The sequence below is a fragment of the Sarcophilus harrisii genome, chromosome 5, assembly GCF_902635505.1.
Source record: "Sarcophilus harrisii chromosome 5, mSarHar1.11, whole genome shotgun sequence".
Lineage (NCBI taxonomy): Eukaryota > Metazoa > Chordata > Mammalia > Dasyuromorphia > Dasyuridae > Sarcophilus > Sarcophilus harrisii.
The window spans coordinates 68744995-68768231 of record NC_045430.1 but is presented as its reverse complement, the minus strand read 5'-3'; the positions used below and the strand labels follow the sequence as shown (position 1 = coordinate 68768231).

The 23237-nt window shown below is 32.6% G+C and overlaps 1 protein-coding gene across 13 annotated transcripts in view; it reads left to right on the top strand.

Moving 5' to 3' along the window:
* Positions 1 to 23237, top strand: part of PPHLN1 (periphilin 1) — a 188791-nt gene that overhangs the window by 106155 nt on the left and 59399 nt on the right. For 9 of the 13 annotated variants that reach the window (XR_002770414.2, XM_012550525.3, XM_012550524.3 and 6 more), the window contains 2 exons: positions 10955 to 11166; positions 21899 to 21955. Coding sequence is in view for 12 of the 13 variants with exons in the window: in XM_012550525.3 (XP_012405979.1) it covers positions 10955 to 11166; positions 21899 to 21955 (269 nt within the window). In the remaining variant the exon portion in view is untranslated. The remainder of the gene's footprint in view (positions 1 to 10954; positions 11167 to 21898; positions 21956 to 23237) is intronic. The other 4 variants (XM_012550528.3, XM_012550523.3, XM_012550526.3 and 1 more) reach the window with 1 other exon arrangement.

Below are 23237 nucleotides of genomic sequence, written 5' to 3'. Positions count from 1 at the left end.
AGAATCTTTGTTTCAAGTTCAGGGTTCTGGCCTATAACAGGGATGTTCTTTTGTTTTCCCAGTCATTGATTATATGAAGCAGGGCTTTGCTTGCTTCCATGCTTTTTAGCATGATATTTTCAGCAATATTGTCAGACATCATCATTGAGGATGAAAAAGACTTCAATGTCAGCCACTGCTTTGACAGTAAATTATTTTACTTGAAAAGGCTACAAACCAAGCTAAAGCACAGAAATAGTTGGGAAATTAGTTTTTGTACAGAATTGAATGTGCATTCTTTTGCATCGTAGCCTGAAGAGACTTCACTGAGTATGGATCAGTTCTCTGCTTCTTGTGCTAATTTTGGTCTAACAATTAAACACCTAGAAAACAGATTTTTAACCAGCTACCACCACACCAGTCCATATTTGGAAACTTTAATTACAGCAAATAGAGAAATTTTGAACTCTGTGGATAAGTTCACTTACCTTGGCAAAATACTTTTTAGGGATGTATATATAGATTATGAAGTTGACACATGCAGAATCAGTTACCTCAGTATTTGTGAGACATTGAAGGACATTATGAGAGAGAAAAAATATTAAATTGCCTGACCTCATTATTGTAAGCCTATGAAACCTGGATGGTCTAGCAGCTCCATGGCAGGAAGCTGAATTGTTTCCACTTGAATTGTCTTAAGAAGATTCTGAACATCACCTGGAAGGATAAGGTATTGGCCACTGACATCCTTCTTATTTTCTTTTTTTTTTTTTTAAATAACTTTTTATTGACCTAATAATGGGCGATTTTTTACATTATCCCTTGCACTCACTTCTGTTCCAACTTTTCCCTTCCCTCCTTCCACCCCCTCCTCTATATAGCAAGCAGTCTTATACATGTTAAATATGTTATAGTATATCCTAGAGACAATATATGTGTGCAGAAACGTACAGTTCTCTTGTTGCAAAAGAAGAATTGGATTCAGAAGTTAGAAATAACTTGGGAAGAAAAACAAAAATGCAAGTAGTCCACATTCATTTCTCATTGTTCCTTCTCTGGAGCTGATTCAGTCCATCATTGATCAATTGGAACTGAATTAGATTTTCTTTTTGTCGAAGATATCCACTTCCATCAGAATACATCCTCATACAGTATTGTTGTTGAAGTGTATAATGATCTCCTGGTTCTGCTCATTTCACTTAGCATCAGTTCATATAAGTCTCTCCAAGCCTCTTTGTATTCATCCTGCTGGTCATTTCTTACAGAATAATAATATTCCATAACATTCATATACCACAATTTACCCAACCATTCTCCAATTGAAGGGCATCCATTCATTTTCCAGTTTCTAGCCACTACAAACAGGGCTGCCACAAACATTTTGGCACATACAGGTGCCTTTCCCTCCTTTAGTATCTCCTTGGGCTATAAGCCCAGTAGTAGCACTGCTGGGTCAAAGGATATGCACTGTTTGATAACTTTTTGGGCATAATTCCAGATTGCTCTCCAGAATGGTTGGATTCGTTCACAACTCCACCAACAATGCATCAGTGTCCCAGTTTTCCCACATCCCCTCCAACATTTGTCGTTATTCTTTCCTGTCATCTTAGCCAATCTGACAGGTGTGTAGTGGTATCTCAGAGTTGTCTTAATTTGCATTTCTCTGATTAATAGTGATTTGGAACACTTTCATATGAGTGGTAATAGTTTCAATTTCATCATCTGAAAATTGTCTGTTCATATCCTTTGACCATTTATCAATTGGAGAATGGCTTGATTTCTTATAAATTAGAGTCAATTCTCTATATATTTTGGAAATTAGACCTTTATCAGAACCTTTAACTGTGAAGATGTTTTCCCAGTTTGTTGCTTCTCTTCTAATCTTGTTTGCATTAGTTTTGTTTGTACAAAAGCTTTTTAATTTGATGTAATCAAAATTTTCTATTTTATGATCAATAATGGTCTCTAGTTCATCTTTCGTCACAAATTTCTTCCTTCTCCACAGGTCTGAGAAATAAACTATCCTATGTTCCTCTAATTTATTTATAATCTCGTTCTTTATGCCTAAATCATGGACCCATTTTGATCTTATCTTGGTACACGGTGTTAAGTGTGGGTCCATGCCTAATTTCTGCCATACTAGTTTCCAGTTATCCCAGCAGTTTTTTTTCAAATAATGAATTCTTATCCCAAAAGTTAGGATCTTTGGGTTTGTCAAACACTAAATTGCTATAGTTGACTATTCTGTCTTGTGAACCTAACCTGTTCCACTGATGAACTAATCTATTTCTTAGCCAATATCAAATGGTTTTGGTGACTGCTGCTTTATAATATAATTTTAGATCAGTTACAGCTAGGCCACCTTCATTTGATTTTTTTTTCATTAATTCCCTTGAGATTCTCAATCTCTTATTATTCCATATGAATTTTGTTGTTATTTTTTCGAGATCATTAAAATATTTTCTTGAAAGTCTGATTGGTATAGCACTAAATAAATAGATTAGTTTAGGGAGTATTGTCATCTTTATTATATTTGCTTGGCCTATCTAAGAGCACTTAATATTTTTCCAATTATTTAAGTCTGACTTTATTTGTGTGGAAAGTTTTTTATAATTTTGCTCATATAATTCCTGACTTTCCTTTGGTAGATAGATTCCCAAATATTTTATGCTATCGACAGTTATTTTGAATGGAATTTCTCTTTGTATCTTTTGCTGTTGGATTTTGTTGGTGATGTATAAAATGCTGAGGATTTATGTGGATTTATTTTGTATCCTGCAACTTTGCTAAAGTTGCGAATTATTTCTAATAGCTTTTTAGTAGAATCTCTGGGGTTCTCTAAGTATATCATCATATCATCTGCAAAGAGTGACAATTTGGTTTCCTCATTGCCAACTCTAATTCCTTTAATCTCTTTCTCAATGCTGAGGCTAGCATTTCTAATACAATATAGTATAATAGTGGAGATAGTGGGCAACCTTGTTTCACTCCTGATCTTACTGGGTGGGAATGGTTCCAGTTTATCCCCATTACATATGATGCTTACTGATGGTTTTAAATAGATGCTCCTGAGTATTTTAAGGAAAAGTCCATTTATTTCTATACTTTCAAGTGTTTTTATTAGGAATGGATGTTGGAATTTATCAAATGCTTTTTCTGCATCTATTGAGATGATCATATGGTTTTTGTTAATTTGATTATTGATATAGTCAATTATGCTAATACTTTTCTTAATATTGAACCATCCCTGCATTCCTGATATAAATCCTACTTGGTCATAGTGTATTATCCTGGGGATGATTTTGTGTAATCTTTTTGCTAATATTTTATTTAAGATTTTAGCATCAATACTCATTAGGGAGACTGGCCTATGATTTTCTTTCTGTTTTCAACCTACCTGGTTTAGGTATCAGCACTATGTCTGTGTCATAAAAGGAATTTTCAATTTTCCTTCAATCCCTATTTTTTCAAATAGTTTATATAGCATGGGAGTTCATTGTTCTTTAAATGTTTGGTAGAATTTACATGTAAATTCATCTGGTCCTGGGGATTTTTTCTTAGGGAGTTGATTAATATCTTGTTCTATTTGTTTTTTTAAGATGGGATTGTTTAATCAATTTACTTCTTCCTCTGTTAATCTGGGCAAGCTATATTTTTGAAGGTATTCTTCCATTTCATTTAAGTTATCGAATTTATTGGCATAAAATTGGACAAAGTAATCCCTAATTCTTGCTCTAATTTCTTCCTATCAGTGGCGAGTTCTCCCTTTTTATTTTTAAGACTAACAATTTGCTTTTCCTCTTTCCTTTTTTAAATCAGATTTATTAAGGGTTTATCTATTTTGTCTGTTTTTTCATAGAACCAACTTTTAGTTTTATTAATTAATTCAATAGCTTTTTTACTTTAAATTTTATTAATCTCTCCTTTTATTTTTAGTATTTTAAGTTTAGTGTTTGACTGGGGGTTTTTAATTTGTTCCTTTTCTAGCATTTTTAGTAGCAAACCCAATTCATTGACCTTCTCTTTCTCTATTTTATGCAAATAGGCCTCAGGAGATATAAAATTTCCCCTTATTACCGCTTTGGCTGCATCCCACACATCTTGGTATGACATCTCATTATTGTTATTTTCTTGGGTAAAGTTATTAATTATGGCTATGATTTGCTGTTTCACCCAATCATTTTTTAATATAAGATTATTTAGATTCCAATTGTTTTTTGGTCTATTTTCCCCTGGCTTTTTATTGAATGTAATTTTCATTGCATTGTGACCTGAAAAGGATGCATTTACTATTTCTGCCTTTACTGTATTTGAATTTGAGGTTTTTATGTCCTAATATATGGTCAGTTTTTGTATAGATTCCATGAACTGCTGTGAAGAAAGTGTATTCTTTTCTGTTTAGTTCCATTTAATTTTCTCCAAAGATCTATCATATCTAACTTTTCTAGTATTCTATTTACCTTTTTGATTCTTATTTATTTTGTGGTTGGATTTATCTAATTCTGAGAGTGCAAGGTTGAGATTTCCCACTATTACAGTTTTGTTGTCATTACTTCTTGCTTTTTTTTTTTCCTCTTTTAAGAATTTAGATGCTATACTACTTTGAGCATATATGTTTAATATTGATATTTCTTCATTATCTGTGCTAGATGTAGCAAAATATAGTGCCCTTCCTTATCTCTTTTAATTAGATTAATTTTTGCTTTTGCTTGATCTGAGATCAAGATGGCTACCCCTGCTTTTTTGACTTCACCTGCAGCATGGTAGATTCTGCTCCACCTGAAGCATAGTAGATTCTGCTCCAACCTTTTACCTTTACTCTGTATGTATCACCCTGCTTCAAGTGTATTTTCCTGTAAACAACATATTGTAGGATTCTGGCTTTTAATCCAGTCTGCTACCTGCTTCTTCTTTATGGGGGGGTTTACCCCATTCCCATTTATGATTAAAATTACTAATTCTGTATTACTTGCCATCTTGTTATCCCTTGATTATGCTTTTCTCCTTTCTTTCCCCCTTACCCTGCTCTCCAGTATTAAATTTGCGAGCACCACTTGCTTTTCACAGCCCTCCCTTTTTAGTATTCCTCCCCCCACTTTAGAGTTCCTCCCCCTTTCTTACCTCTTTTCCTCACAATTTCTCTATTCCCTCCTGCTTAGCTTAATCTTTCCCTTTTCCCCTCCTACTTTTCAATGAGGTGGGAAAATTTTTCCCATAAATGAATATGTCTAATATTTTTCTCTTTAAGCCAATTCTGACAAGAGTAAGATACACACTATTTTCATCCCCCTCCATTCTTTCTCTCAGATTATAATAGGTTTCCTTTGCCTCTTCATAAGATGTATGACTCTCACTTTACCCTTTTTCTGGTACAATTAAATTTCCTTTCCACTTCTAGTTTCTCGAACAAATTATACATGTGTTCTTTATGTATCTTTATAATGGAAATATAGTTCCCAAGATTTCTTTTTACCTTTTTAGGTTTCTCTTGAGTCGTCCTATATTTGGAGATCAAACTTTTTTGTTTAGTTCCAGTTTTTTCATCAGAAATAGATGAATCATTCACCTATTTCACTGAATGTCTATCTTCTTTCCTGGAAAAAAAAATGCTCATTTTGGCAGGGTAAGTTATTCTTGGCTGCATACCAAGTTCCTTAGCCTTTCGGAATATCAGATTCCAGGCCTTTAATGTGGACGCTTCTAGATGCTGAATAATTCTTATTGTGGCTCCTCTATATTTGAATTGATTTTTCCTAGCAACTTGTAGTATTTTTTCCTTGGTCTGATAGTTCTAGAATTTAGCCACAATATTTCTTGGAGTTTTGAGTTTAGGGTCCCTTTCAGTAGGTGATCGATGAATTCTTTCAATGTCTATTTTATCTTCTGTTTCTTTAACATCTGGGCAGTTTCTTTGATAATTTCCTGGAAAATAGTGTCCAGCCTCTTTTTTTCATAATATTTTTCAGAGAGTCCAATAATTCTCAGATTGTCTGTCCTAGATCTATTTTCCAAGTCTGTTTTTTTTTTTTTTCCAAGAAGGTATTTGACATTTTTTCCATTGTTTCATTTTTTTTTTTGGCTTTCCTCCACTGATTCTTGTTGTTTCCCCAAGTCATTCAATTCCATTTGTTCAATTCTGATTCTTAATGAATGATTTTCTTCACTCACTTTTTAAAATATCTTTTTCTTATTGCCCAATTGAGTTTTTAAGTGAGTTGTTTTGTTCTATGGAATTTTTTTTTCATTTTGCCAATTTTATTTTTTAGAGAGCTATTTTCTTTTTCCAATTCACTAATTCTGTTTTCCTCGGAATTGTTTACCTTTCCCAATTCACTAATCCTGTCTTTCAAGAAGTTGATTTCTTTTTCAATTCTATATTTAAATGAATGGGATGACTTCTCCGTACCCTCTTGCCAAGCTTCCTTTTCCTTTTCCCATTTTTCTTCTAGCTCTCTTGTGAGAGCCTTTTAATTTCTTCTGTGAGACTCTTGTGTGTTGAGGACCTAAACACATCCCCCTTTGGGGATTTATCTGGAAATAGTCTGTTTTTAGTCTCCTCAGGGTTTAAAGTCTGCTCTCTATCCATATAGAAGCTATCAATAATAGTTATTAGTTAGAGCCTGTTTTAATTTTTTGCTCATTTTGTCAAAGAAGAATCAAAGAAAACAAACTAACAAAAAAAAATGCAGTCTGCTCTTTTTTTTGTGGGGTGGGAGGGCTGGATGGTGTTACTGAGCTTCCTCTACAGACTGCAGGGGGCAGCAGTGAGGCACTAGCAGGACAGCAATGGGCTCTGAAACTCTGAGAGCATGCTGAGTCACTCTGGGTGGGTGTGGCCAAGTTCTGAGAGATCCTAGCTTTTCGGGATTATAGTTTTTACCCCCTGTGTTTATGGTTTCCCACCTGGCTTGCTGCCAAGACAAAGTAGCCACACTGTGGTAAAGTTCTCCCCATAGAAACAGCTGAGATCAAACTCCACCACCCCACTGAGATCCTTTCTTGAACTAAACTGCTAAGCATTCAAACTTTACTGCAGAGTACAACTCCCATAGGTTGGCCATGTTTTTCAAAGATCAAATATATGTTTGTCTAAAAGACTATTTTAAAGCAATCTACAAAGTTACTCTCAAGGTCTCTCTGAAGAATTTCGGAATTGATTGCATAACATGGGAAACACTGGCAAAAGAATGCTCATAATGGTGTGCCTGCATCAAAGAAGGCATTTTGCTTTATGAGCAAAATAGAATCACAGTATCTCAAAAGAGACATGAGATGCACAAATTTAGAGGCCAAAAAATCAACAACAAATATTTGAGTTAAGAGAATAAATTCTGGTCAGATGAATTTATAGATGATCATTCAAATGTTTAAAGTGCAATGTGTACGCAATAAAAAAAATCTCAAAAGTTGGAAGGGAATAAACTACATAGGTGAGATATATAATTTGTTACCAATAAGGGATAAAGCAGAGAAAGAGACCTATTTATTAATCTAATCAGTATTGATTTAAAAAAACTTAAATAAAATAGCACAAAAGCTACAATATATTTAAAGTATATAAAAAATTTAGATAACATGTCAGCTCAGAAACTAAAACAACATGTTTTTAAAATTGTTCATTGGGAATAAGTTGAATTTATACTTTTGAAGGGAGATAAATATTTTATTATTTTAATAGTATTTTATTTTTCCAGTTTTTTCTCCTTTCCTTCCCCTTCTCTCATTCCCAAGGCAAAAAGCAATCTCACACAGGTTAAACATGTGCAGCTCGTCTAAATGTTTTTTCATATCTATCATGCTGTGTGCACGTGCAAACACACACACACAAAACAGATCAAAAGAGAAAAAAAACAAACCAACCAACAACAAAAAAAGTTGAAAATATGATTTGATTCATATTCAGAACTCCGTCAGAGTTCTCTCTGGATGTCATTTTCTGTAATAAGTCTATTGGAATAGCTTTGAATCGCTTCATTATTGAAAAGGGACAATTCTATCACAATTGAGCATTACATAATCTTATTATTAAAGTATATAGTTGTGATAACCACGTATTTTAAAATCAGCCAGAGTCAGAAATTCAGGTTAAGGGAAAATCTTCAATCTTTATTCTCAGTAGAGATGAAGAAGGAACGGAGGTGAAGAGGGATTAGCAATGTGAGCAGCTGCAACAGGAAGCCAGCCAGACCAGAAGCCAGTCAGCCTTCTCTCCCTGCCTCTCTTCCTGCCCCCTGCCTCCACCCACCAAAATTGTCATTTCCTGTACAACACATTAGGACTTGCACAAAGAGTGGGCGGGGGCCACTCTTTCTCCAAGTGCATATATGTGTGTGTGTGTGTGTGTGTGTGTGTGTGTGTGTATATATATATATATATATATATATATATATATTATCTCCAATTACTATTTAGCCTCACGTGTTTGGGACTTCAGTGCATCAGCTTCAGCCCATTACATATAGTGTTCTTTTGACTCTGCCCACTTCACTTAGCATCAGTTTATGTAAGTCTTTCCAGGCTTTTCTGAAATCAGCTTGCTCATCATTTTTTATAGAAGAATAATATTTATTTATATTCTTATACCATGATTTATTCAGCCATTTCCCAAGTGAACTAAGTATCCACTCAATTTCAAGTTCCTTACCACTAAAAAAAGGGCTGCTGCAAACATTTTTGTACATATAGCTTCTTTTCTCTCTCTTGATCATCTCTTTGGCATATAGACCCTGTAGAGATACTGCTGGATGAAAGGGTATGCACAATTTGATAGCCCTTTGGGCATAGTTCCAAATTGCTTTCCAGAAAAAGTGGCTCAGTTTATAACTCCATCAACAATGCAGTAGTGCTCCAGTTTTCTTATATTTCCTCAAATATTCATCATTATCTTTTTCTGGCATCTTAGCCAATCTCGGAGTTGTTTTAATTTACATTTGTCTAATTAACAGTGATTTTTAGCATTTTTTCATATGGTTTTCGATGGCTTTAATTTCTTCATCTGAAAATTGTCAGTTTATGTTCTTTGATCATTTATCAATCGGGGAATGGTTTGTATTCTTATAAATTCAAGTCATGAATTTATAATTTTAATGTAAGTTTAGTTCAGTGTTAGAAAATTGTTTATATTGCATCATCTGAATAGAAACAATGCAATTTCAGCAATAAATACTGAATAAGTCTTTGAGATTCACCACTTATTTTTGTTAAGAATTCTGAGGAAACTTATTTACTTTGATCAAAAATATACCTAAAAGGAACAGATAGCATTACTAGCAAAGGAGATATATTTAAAGCTTTCTCATTATGTACAGGATAAAACAGGGTTGCATCATTAACCCACAATTCTTGACCATATTCTAGAGATGCTAATTATAACATTAAAACAAACAGAAAAATTAAAAGTATAGTGTAAACATTGGCAAAACAGTTAAAATTGTCAGTATTTGTATTACATTGTTTTTCTCTGAGCATATTAAAGACTCAGTATAACTAAATAGAAATAATTTAAAACTTCTGTAAATTAATGGTGGGACAAAATACATCCCTAGAAATCACATTTCTATATGTACTAATAAAAACTAAGAAAATGAAAAAAAAATTCTATTTAAAGTAGCTGCAAAATACATAATGCTTTTGAGAGTTAATTCTACCAAAACACAGTTAGGAATTGCATAAATACATTTATAAAATATTCTTTATAAGGGAATATTTTAAATCATTGGGCATTTATTCAAAGCTGATCAGAGGAAGAACGTTCTCTTATAGCCTTATAACTAAGGCACAGAAACAATTTTGTAATACCTTTTTTTTTTTTTTGGCTTAAGGCAATTGAGGTTAAAATGACTTGCCTGGGTTCACACAGCTAGGAAGTATTAAGTATCTTAGGTCAGATTTGAACTCAGGTCCTCTTGACTTAAGGGGTGGTACTCTATCCACTGCACCCAGTTTTGTAATATCAAAAAAGTGGAAACTGTTTACATGCTCATTGTTTGAATAAAGTCAAAACACAAATTGGTTCATGAAATTAAAGGAAAACTACTGCACCTTAGAAACAAATACAAATAGTATACAACAAAGTAAATAGATCCAAGAACCTTAAATACATAATAATTATAATAAAGGAATTAAATGCAACATTGGAAGGGACATGAATTGAAACGAATATCAGTGATCACTTTGGGTTGGGGAGAATGGCTAATGAAACATTTTTCTTCAGAAGGTGCCATCTGCGTAATTTTACATGTACTGTTTAGTGCACTGGCCTTATTGATCTATTTTCTTTACTTGTTTTTGTGAAGATTGTTTTAGCATGAGCCTTATAAAGAATTTCCTGGTGTCAATAAAATGACCCAAAAAAGAATAATAAGATAGGTATTCTTTTGTGTCAAATGGTTCTAGTACAGTCTTTTTACATGTTTGGGAAGAGCATATTGAAGAACTCACTTTCCTTTGGCATCAGTTTACACATCTGTAAAATGTAGGGGGTTGTATAAGATGTCTTTGAACTTACTTGCTTCCCTAAATTTATAATCTTCTAACCTTTTTGTATTCCTTCCAGCTATTAGATTCTTCAATGCTTGTTTAGAATACAATAACTTTTTAAGATTTGTGAAGTACAAATTGTAGTGGTAGATTATATAACATTTTCCAGTCTCATAATTGGATTTTTTTTGTTTTTTTGTTTGTTTTTTCACTGAGGCAATTGGGGTTAAGTGACTTGTCCAGAGTCACACAGCTTATTAAGTGTCTGAGGCCAGATTCTAACTCGGGTCCTTCTGACTTCAGGGCTGGTGCTCTATCCACTGCACCACCTAGCTGCCCCTCATAATTGTATTTTATGGGAACACCAAAACTTACATGAGTGAACTAATGGACTTTCTAACTGTTATATAAAGTGATACTTAGAAAGTAATCATTTTCTCTTTTATTTTTGGTTTTTGTTTTTCAAAAAGTATAGTGACTTTTGTTTTCTCCAAAGGGACACTAGAGATGGCTTTAGAAGAAAGGGTTTCTACTCTTCCCATTACATGAGGGAACGATCTCCTCACAAAAGGGACAATCCATTCTTCCGGGAATCTCCTGTCAATCGAAAAGATTCTCCACACAGCAGATCTGGCTCCAGTGTCAGCAGCAGAAGTTATTCTCCAGAAAGGAGTAAAGCATATTCTTTCCACCAGTCACAGCATAGAAGTATGTGTTTAGTTTTTTGTGTTTATTTTTCTTCGAAACCCACATAGTATACTTTGATTCATGTGTCCTTGGCATGGGATGAATTTACAGGTGAATTAAAATGGGCATATTTATTTTGAAATTTTTCCTTAATCATCTCACATTGACACATTTTACAGTGTCTGTTTCTTTCATTGCCAAATCATTAAGAAAATTAATGACTTTTTTCAGTTATTTCTAAATGATTAATATTGCAATCCCCTTGCTATAGATCATTTATATTGACTTTGAACTGCTTTAAAAAACAACTCTAATTTGTAGATATGTGACATTCTAAGAAATTCTAACACTTCAAAAAAAGTAGTGACTTAATACTTTCAGGAGTGATATATGGTATTATATTTTCTTATTTGCCTATGTATTTAAGTTGTTTCTTTTCATTTCTTTTTTTGTTTTGTTCCTCTTTTTGTTCTCAGTTCACTGTTTAATTCAAAGAATAAGTGTTTTGTTTTAAACAGCTTTTTCTTCTGGCTAATGATGATGAGGGAAGACGGTCTCAAATTATGCTTTCTGCTGGGTTGACCTTTTTATTGCTTCATCCATCTAACAAATATTTATGGAGTGGAGTGCTTCCCATATGAATATTGTTTTTCTAAGGAACAGAGAGAAACACAGAAGTATAATGTTGTATGTACTTTGAGTACTTTGAGCAGGTGCATTGGTGTACACCTATAGTTTCAGTTCCTGAAGTAGGCAGGTCTCTTGAATTCAAGAATTCTGATTCCCAGTTGGCTATATAATTAGGTGTTTGTACTCTGCTCAGCTTTTAATATGTTGAGCTCTTAATGAGAACCAAGCCCATGGCAGAAACAGAAACACAAAGTTGTGTCCTTATGAGTAACCCTTGTGTCAATGATCTCTGTACTTCCAAAGTCTGGGCTAGCAGGGTTTGGAGAGTTGACAAGGAAGAGAAAAGATGGAGACTATTAAGTGATAATTGATTAATGATTTGTTTTGTGTTATTTGATTTAAAAGATGATTTTATGATTTGATGTTTTGGAATCCCTTCTCTTTAAAATAATATTTCCAGCCCTTGAATATTAAGAATCTTGGAATACAGAAATATAACATAGTAATGATTTGGTTCAGCCAAACAGGCAAAAACAAACAAACAAAACCTCACCACCACCCACTCCTCAATTATATAAAAAAACTTTGTGATAATGAATATAAAGACTGCTCTCTTCTTTTTTTCTGAAAGTGAAGAAAACAGCAATTTATAGGATGTTTCAAAAAGCCATATCATAGCTATTTATGATACTGTGACGTAACTCATGATAGTGTATAGAGAGATTAAGCTTTTTTTCATTTCATATAAATCATGCCAATCATTGACCAGAGTGATCAGATTTTCATTCTATATGACATATTCAGTGACCACAAACCTTTGTACTTAAAGATAAACATGGAGAAAATAAAAATAACACATTTTCTTTTTAGGAGCTTAAATACTATTCTTTATTTAATTTCTTTGAAACATCTTAAGAAACTTTAAGATAGTTAAGTAAATTGAAAGTTTTTAAGTGGAAAGTTATTATATATTTTGTAATTTTAAATTAACTTCCACTTAATTATTTAGATTTGAAAATGGAATTCTTAATCAAGAAAGTAAATTTAACTTCTGGATTTATTTTTCATAAATAATTCTCATTCTCTTTCTTCACACTAGAAAAAATGACTTTTAATTGCTCATGATGTTATTGGGTTCATATCTAAAACATATTTGTCTCCATATATGTATTATGTATATTTACATATAAAGTTGGAATTAACTTTTATCATAAAATATTTAAATGACAACAGTGTACCATAATGTATCAAAAAAAAAAAAAAAAGATATTGGCGAGGTCTATTTTCAATGAGAAAAGGTAAAAGCAAGAAAATAAACATTTATAAAGTTACATGGTACCTGGTTCTGGGAATATAAATACAAGCAAAAAGAACAAGAATCACTTGTCCTTCAGGAGCCTACATTTTAACAAGAGAACATAAAACAAAAAACAGAGCTGAAGTTGAGAAACCATAAGGAGAGGGACTGTGGTGAAATCTGGAAAGTTAGAAGTAGAATGAAGATGATAATGAAGGTTGACTGACCTGTGCTCTTTGTCAAAATAGTATCCCCTAGAAGAACTCACCAGTGGGAGAAAGGATCTACAAATAATTAATTACCAGCAAATTTATCCATAAAATTATGTTGTTTTTTTTTAAAAAAACCTGAAAATACTTAATGTATATTCTGTCATATTTGACTTTTAAATTTAGTATATAGATAGATGGCCCAAATTTGCTACCTGCTTTTTCTGATAATATTTTTATTAGAAAAAGATTATTGGAGTGATTCTGATCTCATCATTTTAAACATATTTTATTAAAATGTTTTATGTTAAATCCAGGTCTTGAATCAAATGCTATGCCATTAGAGACCAAACTGTCAGATTCTGTTGATCTAGAGAGACTTTGAGCAATAGCAGCCATTTGAAATCTAGCCAAGCTTAGATCAGACTCCTGTCACCAGAATGACATAGGAATATTAAATTATTTCCATATTAAATTTTGTGTGTGTGTGTGTGTATACACACTCACATATCCCAATTAAATCATTACCATAACAATTCTCAATTGAGAACATCAATGGAGATTTGACATGTTAGTTAATTCATAAATGTTTACTTGTAAAGATCTAGACTTAGTATTGTGAGAAAGCTAGCATTTTCTTGATGCATCTTCCTTTGGACCCAGATTCCCTGCTGTTGTTTCGTAGTTGAATGGCACAAATATTCCCAATCTTGTGTAGTCTTGGTTTCTCAGACTAGATGGATGCCTGATAGCATGCAAATTGCCATTACCTGATGATTTACTCACCAAATGAATTTCTAGATGAAGTTGACTTGTTTTGGACCGCATTCAAAGAAGTTTAGTGCCACTGTTTGCACAATAATACTGTGTTTAGGACAAAGTAAACCTCCTTTTTGAAATGTACAGTTCCTCTTGGGTGCTATTGTTGAACTGAACTAAGAAGTTGGTTATTAACAAGAAGTTTCGAGTCCTTGTAGAAATATGTATGATGAACATAATAAAGAGAATTTTAATTTTCTTGTTCTTAAAGATTTTTGAATCTTGAAGCTTTGAAAAAACTTAAGGATTTAAATAATGTGCCAAATTCTTAGAAAAACAAGCTTAAATTTTCATAGATTAAAGCCTTTATTTTTATAAGAATGCTTTTATAAACTCTCCCATTAGAATTTTTTTTAAGGATATGCAACTAGAGCTTCTAGAATCTCTCTTAGTAACTGATTACATAGCATTTATGAAAAACAATATTATAAATTTCAAATTAAACTCATTTGTCCTTTATTAAGTGAGGAAAATCTTCAGTATTTTTACTTTTTTTAGGATCATTTGTATATTTTTTAAAAATTGTTCCATCCTGTTCTTTTTTGAAAAATTCTACTTCTTTTTAAATCTCCTTCCAAGACTTAATTTTTTTTAATTATCTTTTATTTTATTTTTATATTACCTTAATTTTTTGATATATCACTCTAATGGATCCTTTGCAACAATGTATAAAATGAAAGAATAAAAATGCAATATAGTTAAACTAATGATATTTTGATTAAATATGACAACATGTACAATGTTCTACACTTAAACAGTCTTGTATGTCTAAGAAAGAAGCGAGGCACATTTTCTTAGGTAATTATAATTATATAGTGTTCAGTCAATTTGGGGGAGTTGATTTTGTTAAAAAATCACTGTATGTATTTTTACCTGGTCCTGTTCACTCTTTCTCTCATAAATCTTTTTATGCTTCTTTGGATCTTTTATATTCATTGTTTTTATAGCTCAGTATATATCTTACATCACATTCATCTAATTTTTTTTTTTTTTTTTAGCTTTTCTGTCATCTATGGGTCTCTGCCTTGTTCCCAATTCTGTACATAGACCAGGAAGTGCTGCTATACATATTTTGGGGCATATGATATCTTTTTTTCTTCTGGTCTTATTTTCTAATCTTATAAGTATTACATTTTTCCATGCTAGGCATCAGACAGGACCAGAGCGGTTCATACTGTAAGTAAATTGTTATAACTCCTTAAATTACAATTTGTTTTATAGTCGTCACCTACAGTCATATAAATTCATTCAGAATAGAACTTAGCACAACTACTTCAAACCTCTTATTTTACAGACTAGAAACCTAAAGTATACAAAGTTTTTATCAACTATAGAACTCAGGGAGTTTTTTTTTTGTCATTCATGAAAATAATCAGAAATTCTTTATCTTACAATTATAGTTTTCTTTTTGCTCATAATTTTACTGCCTAATCTAAATCTTTATATTCACTTCTTTCTGACCCCTTCTTCTTCTGTCACTTATTTCTTCTTTATATCCACAATGTACTTCTCTGATGCCTCATTATAACATGGAAGTTATCTGTCATTATTGAAGACTGTCATTTTGGTGTGAATTATGAAAGATTCTTGATGTTAGAAAGGCTTTGACTGTAGATTCTGTGATGGTATGACTTGCTTTCCAAGAACGAAATTGTGTAAGTATGAAGAGAGTAATCATTAATAGGTTAGTCTTTTGATGATTAATTGATTGGCTATGGTAGTTCATGAAATAAAATTACCAAATGGTTCCAGGACTTCCTGTTAAGATGATTATATGAATTGAAACAGACATCTAGCTCTTACATACTCTGGCAAATTCTTGAAGTCAGCATCAGTCAAAATAATGATCAAGAAATTCAATTAAAAAACTAATGTAAGTAACTTCTTTCACTTCAGAACTACACAGAAAGTCCTCCAAAAGCTCCTAAGCAATCAAAAAGTGTCCCCTTTCAGCAAACCTAGTGCTGTCATGATCAGAGATATACCTCTGAAAGGATCTGTTTCAGAAGTAACAAAAATGGGGAACTTCTCTTTTAAAAAAATGGAGAGCTTCCTAGGGTCATCAGAAAGCTTCAAATTGGAAATCTTCAGCAATCTAGGGAACAGCAGGGGGCCACAACCAGTACAGTGTCAAGTAATAAGGTGTTGCTAAGACAATTCAAATATAGGAGTGCTGAGGTCCCTACCTCTCTTTTGAGGTGTCAGATATGAACTTGAAGATTCAGAACACTGAAACTTGAAGATCCAGGTAAACCTAGCAGCAAAATATAGAAGTCAGTAGAAAAATCTTGGAGGGTTAGACAAGGCTGATCACCATACCTTCGTGGGTGATAATGGAGGGTGACTCTGGCAGAAAGCCCTAGTATATTGATTAGTCCTGGACAAATACATAATTTTGACAAAGAAAATGCTAATTTTACAAATCTAATGATTGTTTCTCTCCCCCCAAAGAAGAGGGAGTAATGTAAAAACAGTAACAAGCAGAGAATCAGAGAGAAAAAGATGGATTTTCCTCAAGAATAACATGAATTCCTAGAAAAAATAAAGCTAGATAAAAATGAAATAAGACTGTCGAGGAAAGAATTGGAATGAGAATAAGTAGCTTAGAATAAAAAAATCTTACCCAAGAATTGGACTCTGAAAACTACAATTGACAAAGCAGAAATCATGTAGTATCTAGGTCGCACAATGAATATAGAGTATAGAACTGTGTTAGGATGACCTCATTTCATATCTTGCCTCAAACACTTTTTAATGTGGTAAATTACTTAATTTCTTTCAGCCTTAATTTCTTCATTGGGAAAATGGGATTATTATACTTACAGGATTATTGTACCGATCAAATGAGGTAACATATACAAAGTTATTCAAAAGTTGTAAAGTACCATATAAATGTTAGCTATCATTAGTGTTGACTGTCATTCTTATTAGGAAATATCAGAACAAAATAAAATTATTCAAAAATAGAAGAAAATGGAATATATCTCAAAAACATCTTTTTTGAAGAAGATCAAGGAAAGAGTTTTAAGAATCTGGAATCCTTGAAAACCACAATTAGGAAAAAAAATGTGTGGATAATATTTAGAGCTCCCATATTAATTAAAAAATATTATAAAAATCCAGAAGAAGTTAAGAATTAGAGAATGATAGCCAGGATCCCATAAGACGTAACAGCTCTGATGATGATGTTGATGATAGCTATTATAAACTGGTTTAAGGTTTGAAAGGAATTCTAGGAGGTAATTGCTCTTATTCTTATTTTACAGTTGAGGAAACTGAGGTACACAATAGTGAAATGATTTGCTCACACAGCCAAATAAATGTTTGTGCCTAGATTTGAATTCATAACTTCAAGCTCAAGATCTACTTGAATACTTGAAGTTGACCACTGTACCACCTAGCTGCCTAATGAGATCTTGGAATGCAGTATTTGAAAAAACAAAGGACAGAGACTTAAAACTCAAAATAACTCATCCTGTAAATCTGAATATAATCTTCCAAGGGGAGAAATGAACCTTTAATATACTACAGTATTTTGAAGAGTGTTTTTTTTTTTTTTTTTTTTTTTTTTTTTTTTTTTATGAAAGACCAAAGTTGAATAGGATCTTTGATATATAAAAACAAGAGAGACCTAGAAAAGTCCAGAGAGAACTAGAAAGGTAAATTTATTTGAACAGTTAAAAAGAACTGTGTGTGTGTGTGTGTGTGTGTGTGTGTGTGTGTGTGTGTGTGTGAGAGAGAGAGATATGTAGTGTTAACTCTATAATAGGTTTAGATTTTTAACTTGGAGACCATAAACTTGTTTTCATTCTTTTTTTTTTTTTTTTTTGGCAACTATATTTCATTTTAACTTGTCTTCCCTTCTATTCTTATGCATTTTATTGTGTGGTTTGAAAAAAAAAATTTTTTTTTTCTGAAAAATCAATCTACCAAAAAGATTCAGTATGCACATGTGCTCACACAAACACACTCACACAGCATGAGGAGTACAAACAAGCAGCCCTTTAAAAAAATGCAAAAGTTATGGGGGATTGAGTGGAAAGCTTACTTATGTTCTGAGAGTTTTGAAAAGACAAAGAGAAAAGAGAAATTAAAAAAAATACAGTAGTGTTAAAAAGAGGAAGAAAGGGAGTGAAATTATCCATTTGTTATAATTGGAATGTTTTGAGAAGTGTACATAAACAGAAAGGAAATGAGAGGGGGAATAGACATTAAAACAAATCTTATTCTTATCTAAAATGGATAAACGGGGGTTGTTGAATATACTCATAACCATTTCGGTGTAGAAATCCATCAAAATCGGCAGATAAACAAATAAGAATGGGCAGTACAGATAGACATGAAGGAGAATAACACTGGGAAAGGAATGGTCACAAACAAAAAACTTCTTCACCCTAAAAAATGGAGAGAGTTGGAAAGGGGAGAGTAACAAAGAACTGGGATCCTTAAATCTAAGGTAGTAGGTAATATCTGAACAAATTATGTAAGTGAATGTAAGGCAATGTTATTGTATCCTAAGAAATCATTGCAGAGGTAATTTCGAATAATCATTGGTAATGTGAACAGATGCAGAATGAAATGAGAGGAACCAAGAGAATAATTTACACAAGGACAAGAGTATTGTAAAGAGTGACCACTTGGAAAGACTTATGAACTGAAACCAATGCAATCACCATATATTGGGAAGACCTACAATAAAGTATGTTAATCACGTCAGTAAAGAAGTGATGGATACAGGCAGAAATAGACATTTTTGGATATGGTCAGATGTAGCTTTTCTTTGCTTGGTGATGAAACCAATTACAATTGTTATATTCCCTCTCTGTTTTTATATTTATTATTTTTATTTATTTATTTATTTATGTATTTTTATATTATATTATATATTTATATTTAATTTATATTTATTTATATTATATTTATATTGTATTTATATATATTTTAATTTATATTAAATATTATATATTTCTAAATTTATTTTATTTATTTATTTATTCTTTATTTATTTACAAATAAAAAAGCCTTTTATTTACAGGTTATATGCATGGGTAACTTTACAGCATTAACAATTGCCAAACCTCTTGTTCCAGTTTTTCACCTCTTACCCCCCACCCACTCCCCCGATGACAGGATGACCAGTAGATGTTAAATATATTAAAATATAAATTAGATACACAATAAGTATACATGACCAAACCATTATTTTGCTGTACAAAAAGAAGCAGACTCTGAAATATTGTACAATTAGCTTGTGAAGGAAATCAAAAATGCCCCTCTCTGTTTTTAAAGTGTGTCTGTTCTATTTTGTGTAGATTGGAAACTAGCTGAAGTCATGCTGGAAAACAAAAGCTGTCTCTACTATAACCTTTTTAATTCGTAGAAAAGAATAGAAGGAAGCAAAGATAAGCAGAGCAGTTTTGAAAGTAACATGTAGAGTTTTATTAGATTTTAAAAAAAAAAAGCAAACAGTTTAAAATTGAGATTTGTGAGTTTTTTTTAGAATTTTTTTGTATGTTCTCCTCTGAATATGGAAGAGTGTGTGTGTGTGTGTGTGTGTGTGTGTGTGTGTGTGTGTGTGTTACTATTTTTAAGTTTAGAATGTAAGAAGTTTTTTTTAAAAAAAATAAGACCCACAGTGATGGTGAAGAAATTATGGCTAAATGATTTTGCTAGAGACAGATAAAGAAATTAGCTATGTTAATTTTTATTTTATAGTCAAATAAGAATTGCCTGGGGAACATATTCCAGTTTCAAGTTACATTTTGGGTCTTGCTCACATTTCCATAGAGATGAGTTTATCTTTGAATTGTCAGCCAGATAACAAAATTAATTCTAAATAAAGCTAATTATTGAAATTTTCATAGTAAAAAAAAAAAAAGAGTAATAAAATATTTCCACTTTTCTTCCTCAATTGTACCCCATAGCATTGAGTATGAACACAGATCATAGAGATGTGTGCATATGAAGAAAATATATGGAGAGGTATGCACATGGAGGAAATTTTTGTGTTCTAGGCTTATGTAAAGAGATAAAACTTATGCCTTCTGTGGCTTCAAGGCCACTGATGTCTTTATTCTGATGGAATTGATCTTGATATTTTTGTATCTGCTTGCCTCTGCTATGCTGAATGATCTTAAGCATAACAATAGAGTAGAATGCTGTCCTTAGGATCAAATGGACCAAGTTTTAAATTCTACCCCCCCCCAAAATTCTTTTTGGCATATACTTTAACCTTTCTCGGTTTCTTTTTTTCTCATTTGTGAAATGAAGAAGTTAAACTCATTGCCCTGATTTTCTTTTTGTAAGTTGTAGATTTTATAATGGGTTGCAGAAGAGAAAGTAGGAAAGTTAAATTAATATATACAAACATTTATTAAGTGCCTACAAGGGCCACTAACTTTAAGTACTTGGATTGTACATACAGAGGCAAAATCAGACCCTCCTCTACAAGTTCACAGTTTAATGGAGAGGATGACATACAGACTGACAAGATCAGCTTTACTGCTTGGATTACCAAGGTTTCTCCAAGTTTTTTTTTTAAGTACATATATTTTAAGGGACCCTTCCTGATTTCCTCAGTTTTTAATGTGAACCAACCCCACCAACACTATGTATTTTGTATATATTATTGATTTACTTACCTGTTAAGTATCATATCCCTTTAGTAAAATTCAGGCTTCTTGAGGTCAAGATGTATTTCATTTTTAGTGCCTGACACAGAGGATGTATTTTTTTTTTTTTTAATTTGAGTCAAATTGAATTTAGACTTCATTAAGGCGAGTAATGTAAAGCAGAATAGGAAAATTATATTGGCGTCAGATTGTGTATGAACTTAAATAACTGGCTAAGGAATTAGTAATTATATTGACCTTTAATTTTTTTTTTTTTTAATCAGGAACAACATGAACTTAAGAATTAAAATTATTTGGGCATCTTTGTGTCAGATAGTTTGGAGAGGAGATGAATTAGAGAAAAGGCTACCTGATGAGAAATTGAACTGGGGATAAAAATGTGAATAGAGAAAAGGGGACAGCTTTAAGAAAAATTGTAAAGGTAGAAATGACAGAATCAATTGATTTGGATGAAGAGATGAAAAAAGAGGAAAGAATCAGATGATTCTGAGGTTTCTTGAATTTAGGTAAATTGTGACTATAATCAGTGCATTGGAATTACCACAACAAATAGGCATATGGAAAGAGACCTGGATGTGTAGACAAATGTTAGGCAGATATAGGTATAATGTATCAGTAGGAAAAGTAGTTAGAAATATTTATCAGGCAATTTATGTATTATTGGTATTTCAAAGCATTCATTCATTCATCCATTAACTCTTTCATTAATTCATCATACATTCATTGAAAAGCCTAGTCTGTTTGAAAGGTCAAGAACTATGAAGTTTACAAATATGACTTAAGACATAGTCCTTGATCTTGAAGAAGTGCTTTTATCTTATTCATCATTAATTATCTTCTCGCTGCACTTTTGAGATAGACATACTCCTTTTCTGGTTATACTTAGTCTATATAGTTATTTGTGTCATCACCACAATGCACCATTGGTTTGCTCTTGGTTTTGGATTGAAACATTTCCTCATGTATGTAGTAGTGACAGGTTTTATAATCAGTTCAACACTTGAGTATTTGGGGGGTGGAGTTTGAGAGCAGTTTACCTCCAAACATATGTACTGTAAAGAAGTTCTTGCTACTTTGATCCTTGCTGCTTGTTTTGGGCTTCTTTGCATTTTCTGGGAGCACAGAGAGGTGCTGGTGTTAACTCCTACCTGCCCACCTTTCTCCAGAGTCCGTGCGTGCTGGTGCCTGCTACAAACAGCAAAATGAAGGAGAGCCAGGAAGAGGTGAGTGTTGAGATGCATTCTCATTTGGGATTGGCATGGGAGGGACATGATAGTTGTTATAGGGAATGGGGGACAAGGTATTTAGTGCATTCTGTGTCTAGTCTGCATAATGGAAAGGTCAGAACTAGAGCTTGAAAACAGTTATGCAATTGCATGTAAATATACACACGTATGGGGATCAGCATAGTGTAGTGGATAGGGAGCAAGATTTGGATTCAAGATGATTTGAGTTCAATTCCTACCTCTGACATATTCTGGCTGTGACCCCATTTATGTCACTTAATTTCTCGGCCTGAGACAGACTCTTAAATAATGTTATAGTACATTTGTCCATTTCCATTGACTAGAGGTCTTCAACAGGAGCCTCTCTGAACAATGAAATCACAAGACTTTTCTGTCTGTCTACCCACCTACTTGTTAGGAGGAGTGAAGTGGAGGTTAGGAATCGGGCAAAAGTTCCACTTAAATGTTTCTACTGTGGTGCCAGCCTTTTCTCTATCTGTTCTTGAATGGAGAAATGGTTGAAGTGTACATTATGAACAGATGGAAATAGATAGCACTGACATCAGAAAATTTCATCCATTCTTATTTTTCCTCCTCATTTGTTTCCTACTGTCTCTGTTCTTTGCTTAGCTTTCTCCCCCAAGATGAATAATTCTTCTTCAATATGTTTTGGTAGATTGCCTTATTGCCCCAGACATTCATTGCAGTCTTTTTTATTCCTTGAAAAATGTCAATTATTGGTCACATTCACCATTCCAGAATAAGTTTTTTAATTTATTTGGATCAGGAACAGAACAAATTTATTTTTGTTATAATGTGAGAACAGTTGAAAATAGCTTTAAACTTCATTAAATAAATTAACTAATTGGAGCAAAGTTTTATCGCAATATCTGAGAGTAAAATTAGGATTTGTTTTACCATATCCAAAGATTTTTAAAAAAAAATAAATGTAATTCTTTGGTGGGTCAATAAAGTGCAGCAGTCTATGGAACAATTAGTCCATGTAAAATTAGTTTCACTCATCCATTTTGTGATTGAACTTTAAAACTCATTTCCATCATATCTTTTCTCTCTACTCCTCCATACTCCAAATTCCATAAAGAGATTGACTGAAAAGACAACAAAATTACTTCTTAAAACTTAAGTGTTTGAAGAAGTGAGGGTTTACTGAATTACATCATTGCCTATATGTCCGTTATGTCTACTTAAATTTTTTAACATTGTAAATTCCTAAAGGATAAGAGCTATGCTTGTTCAGTTTGTTGAATTCAAAGCTCAA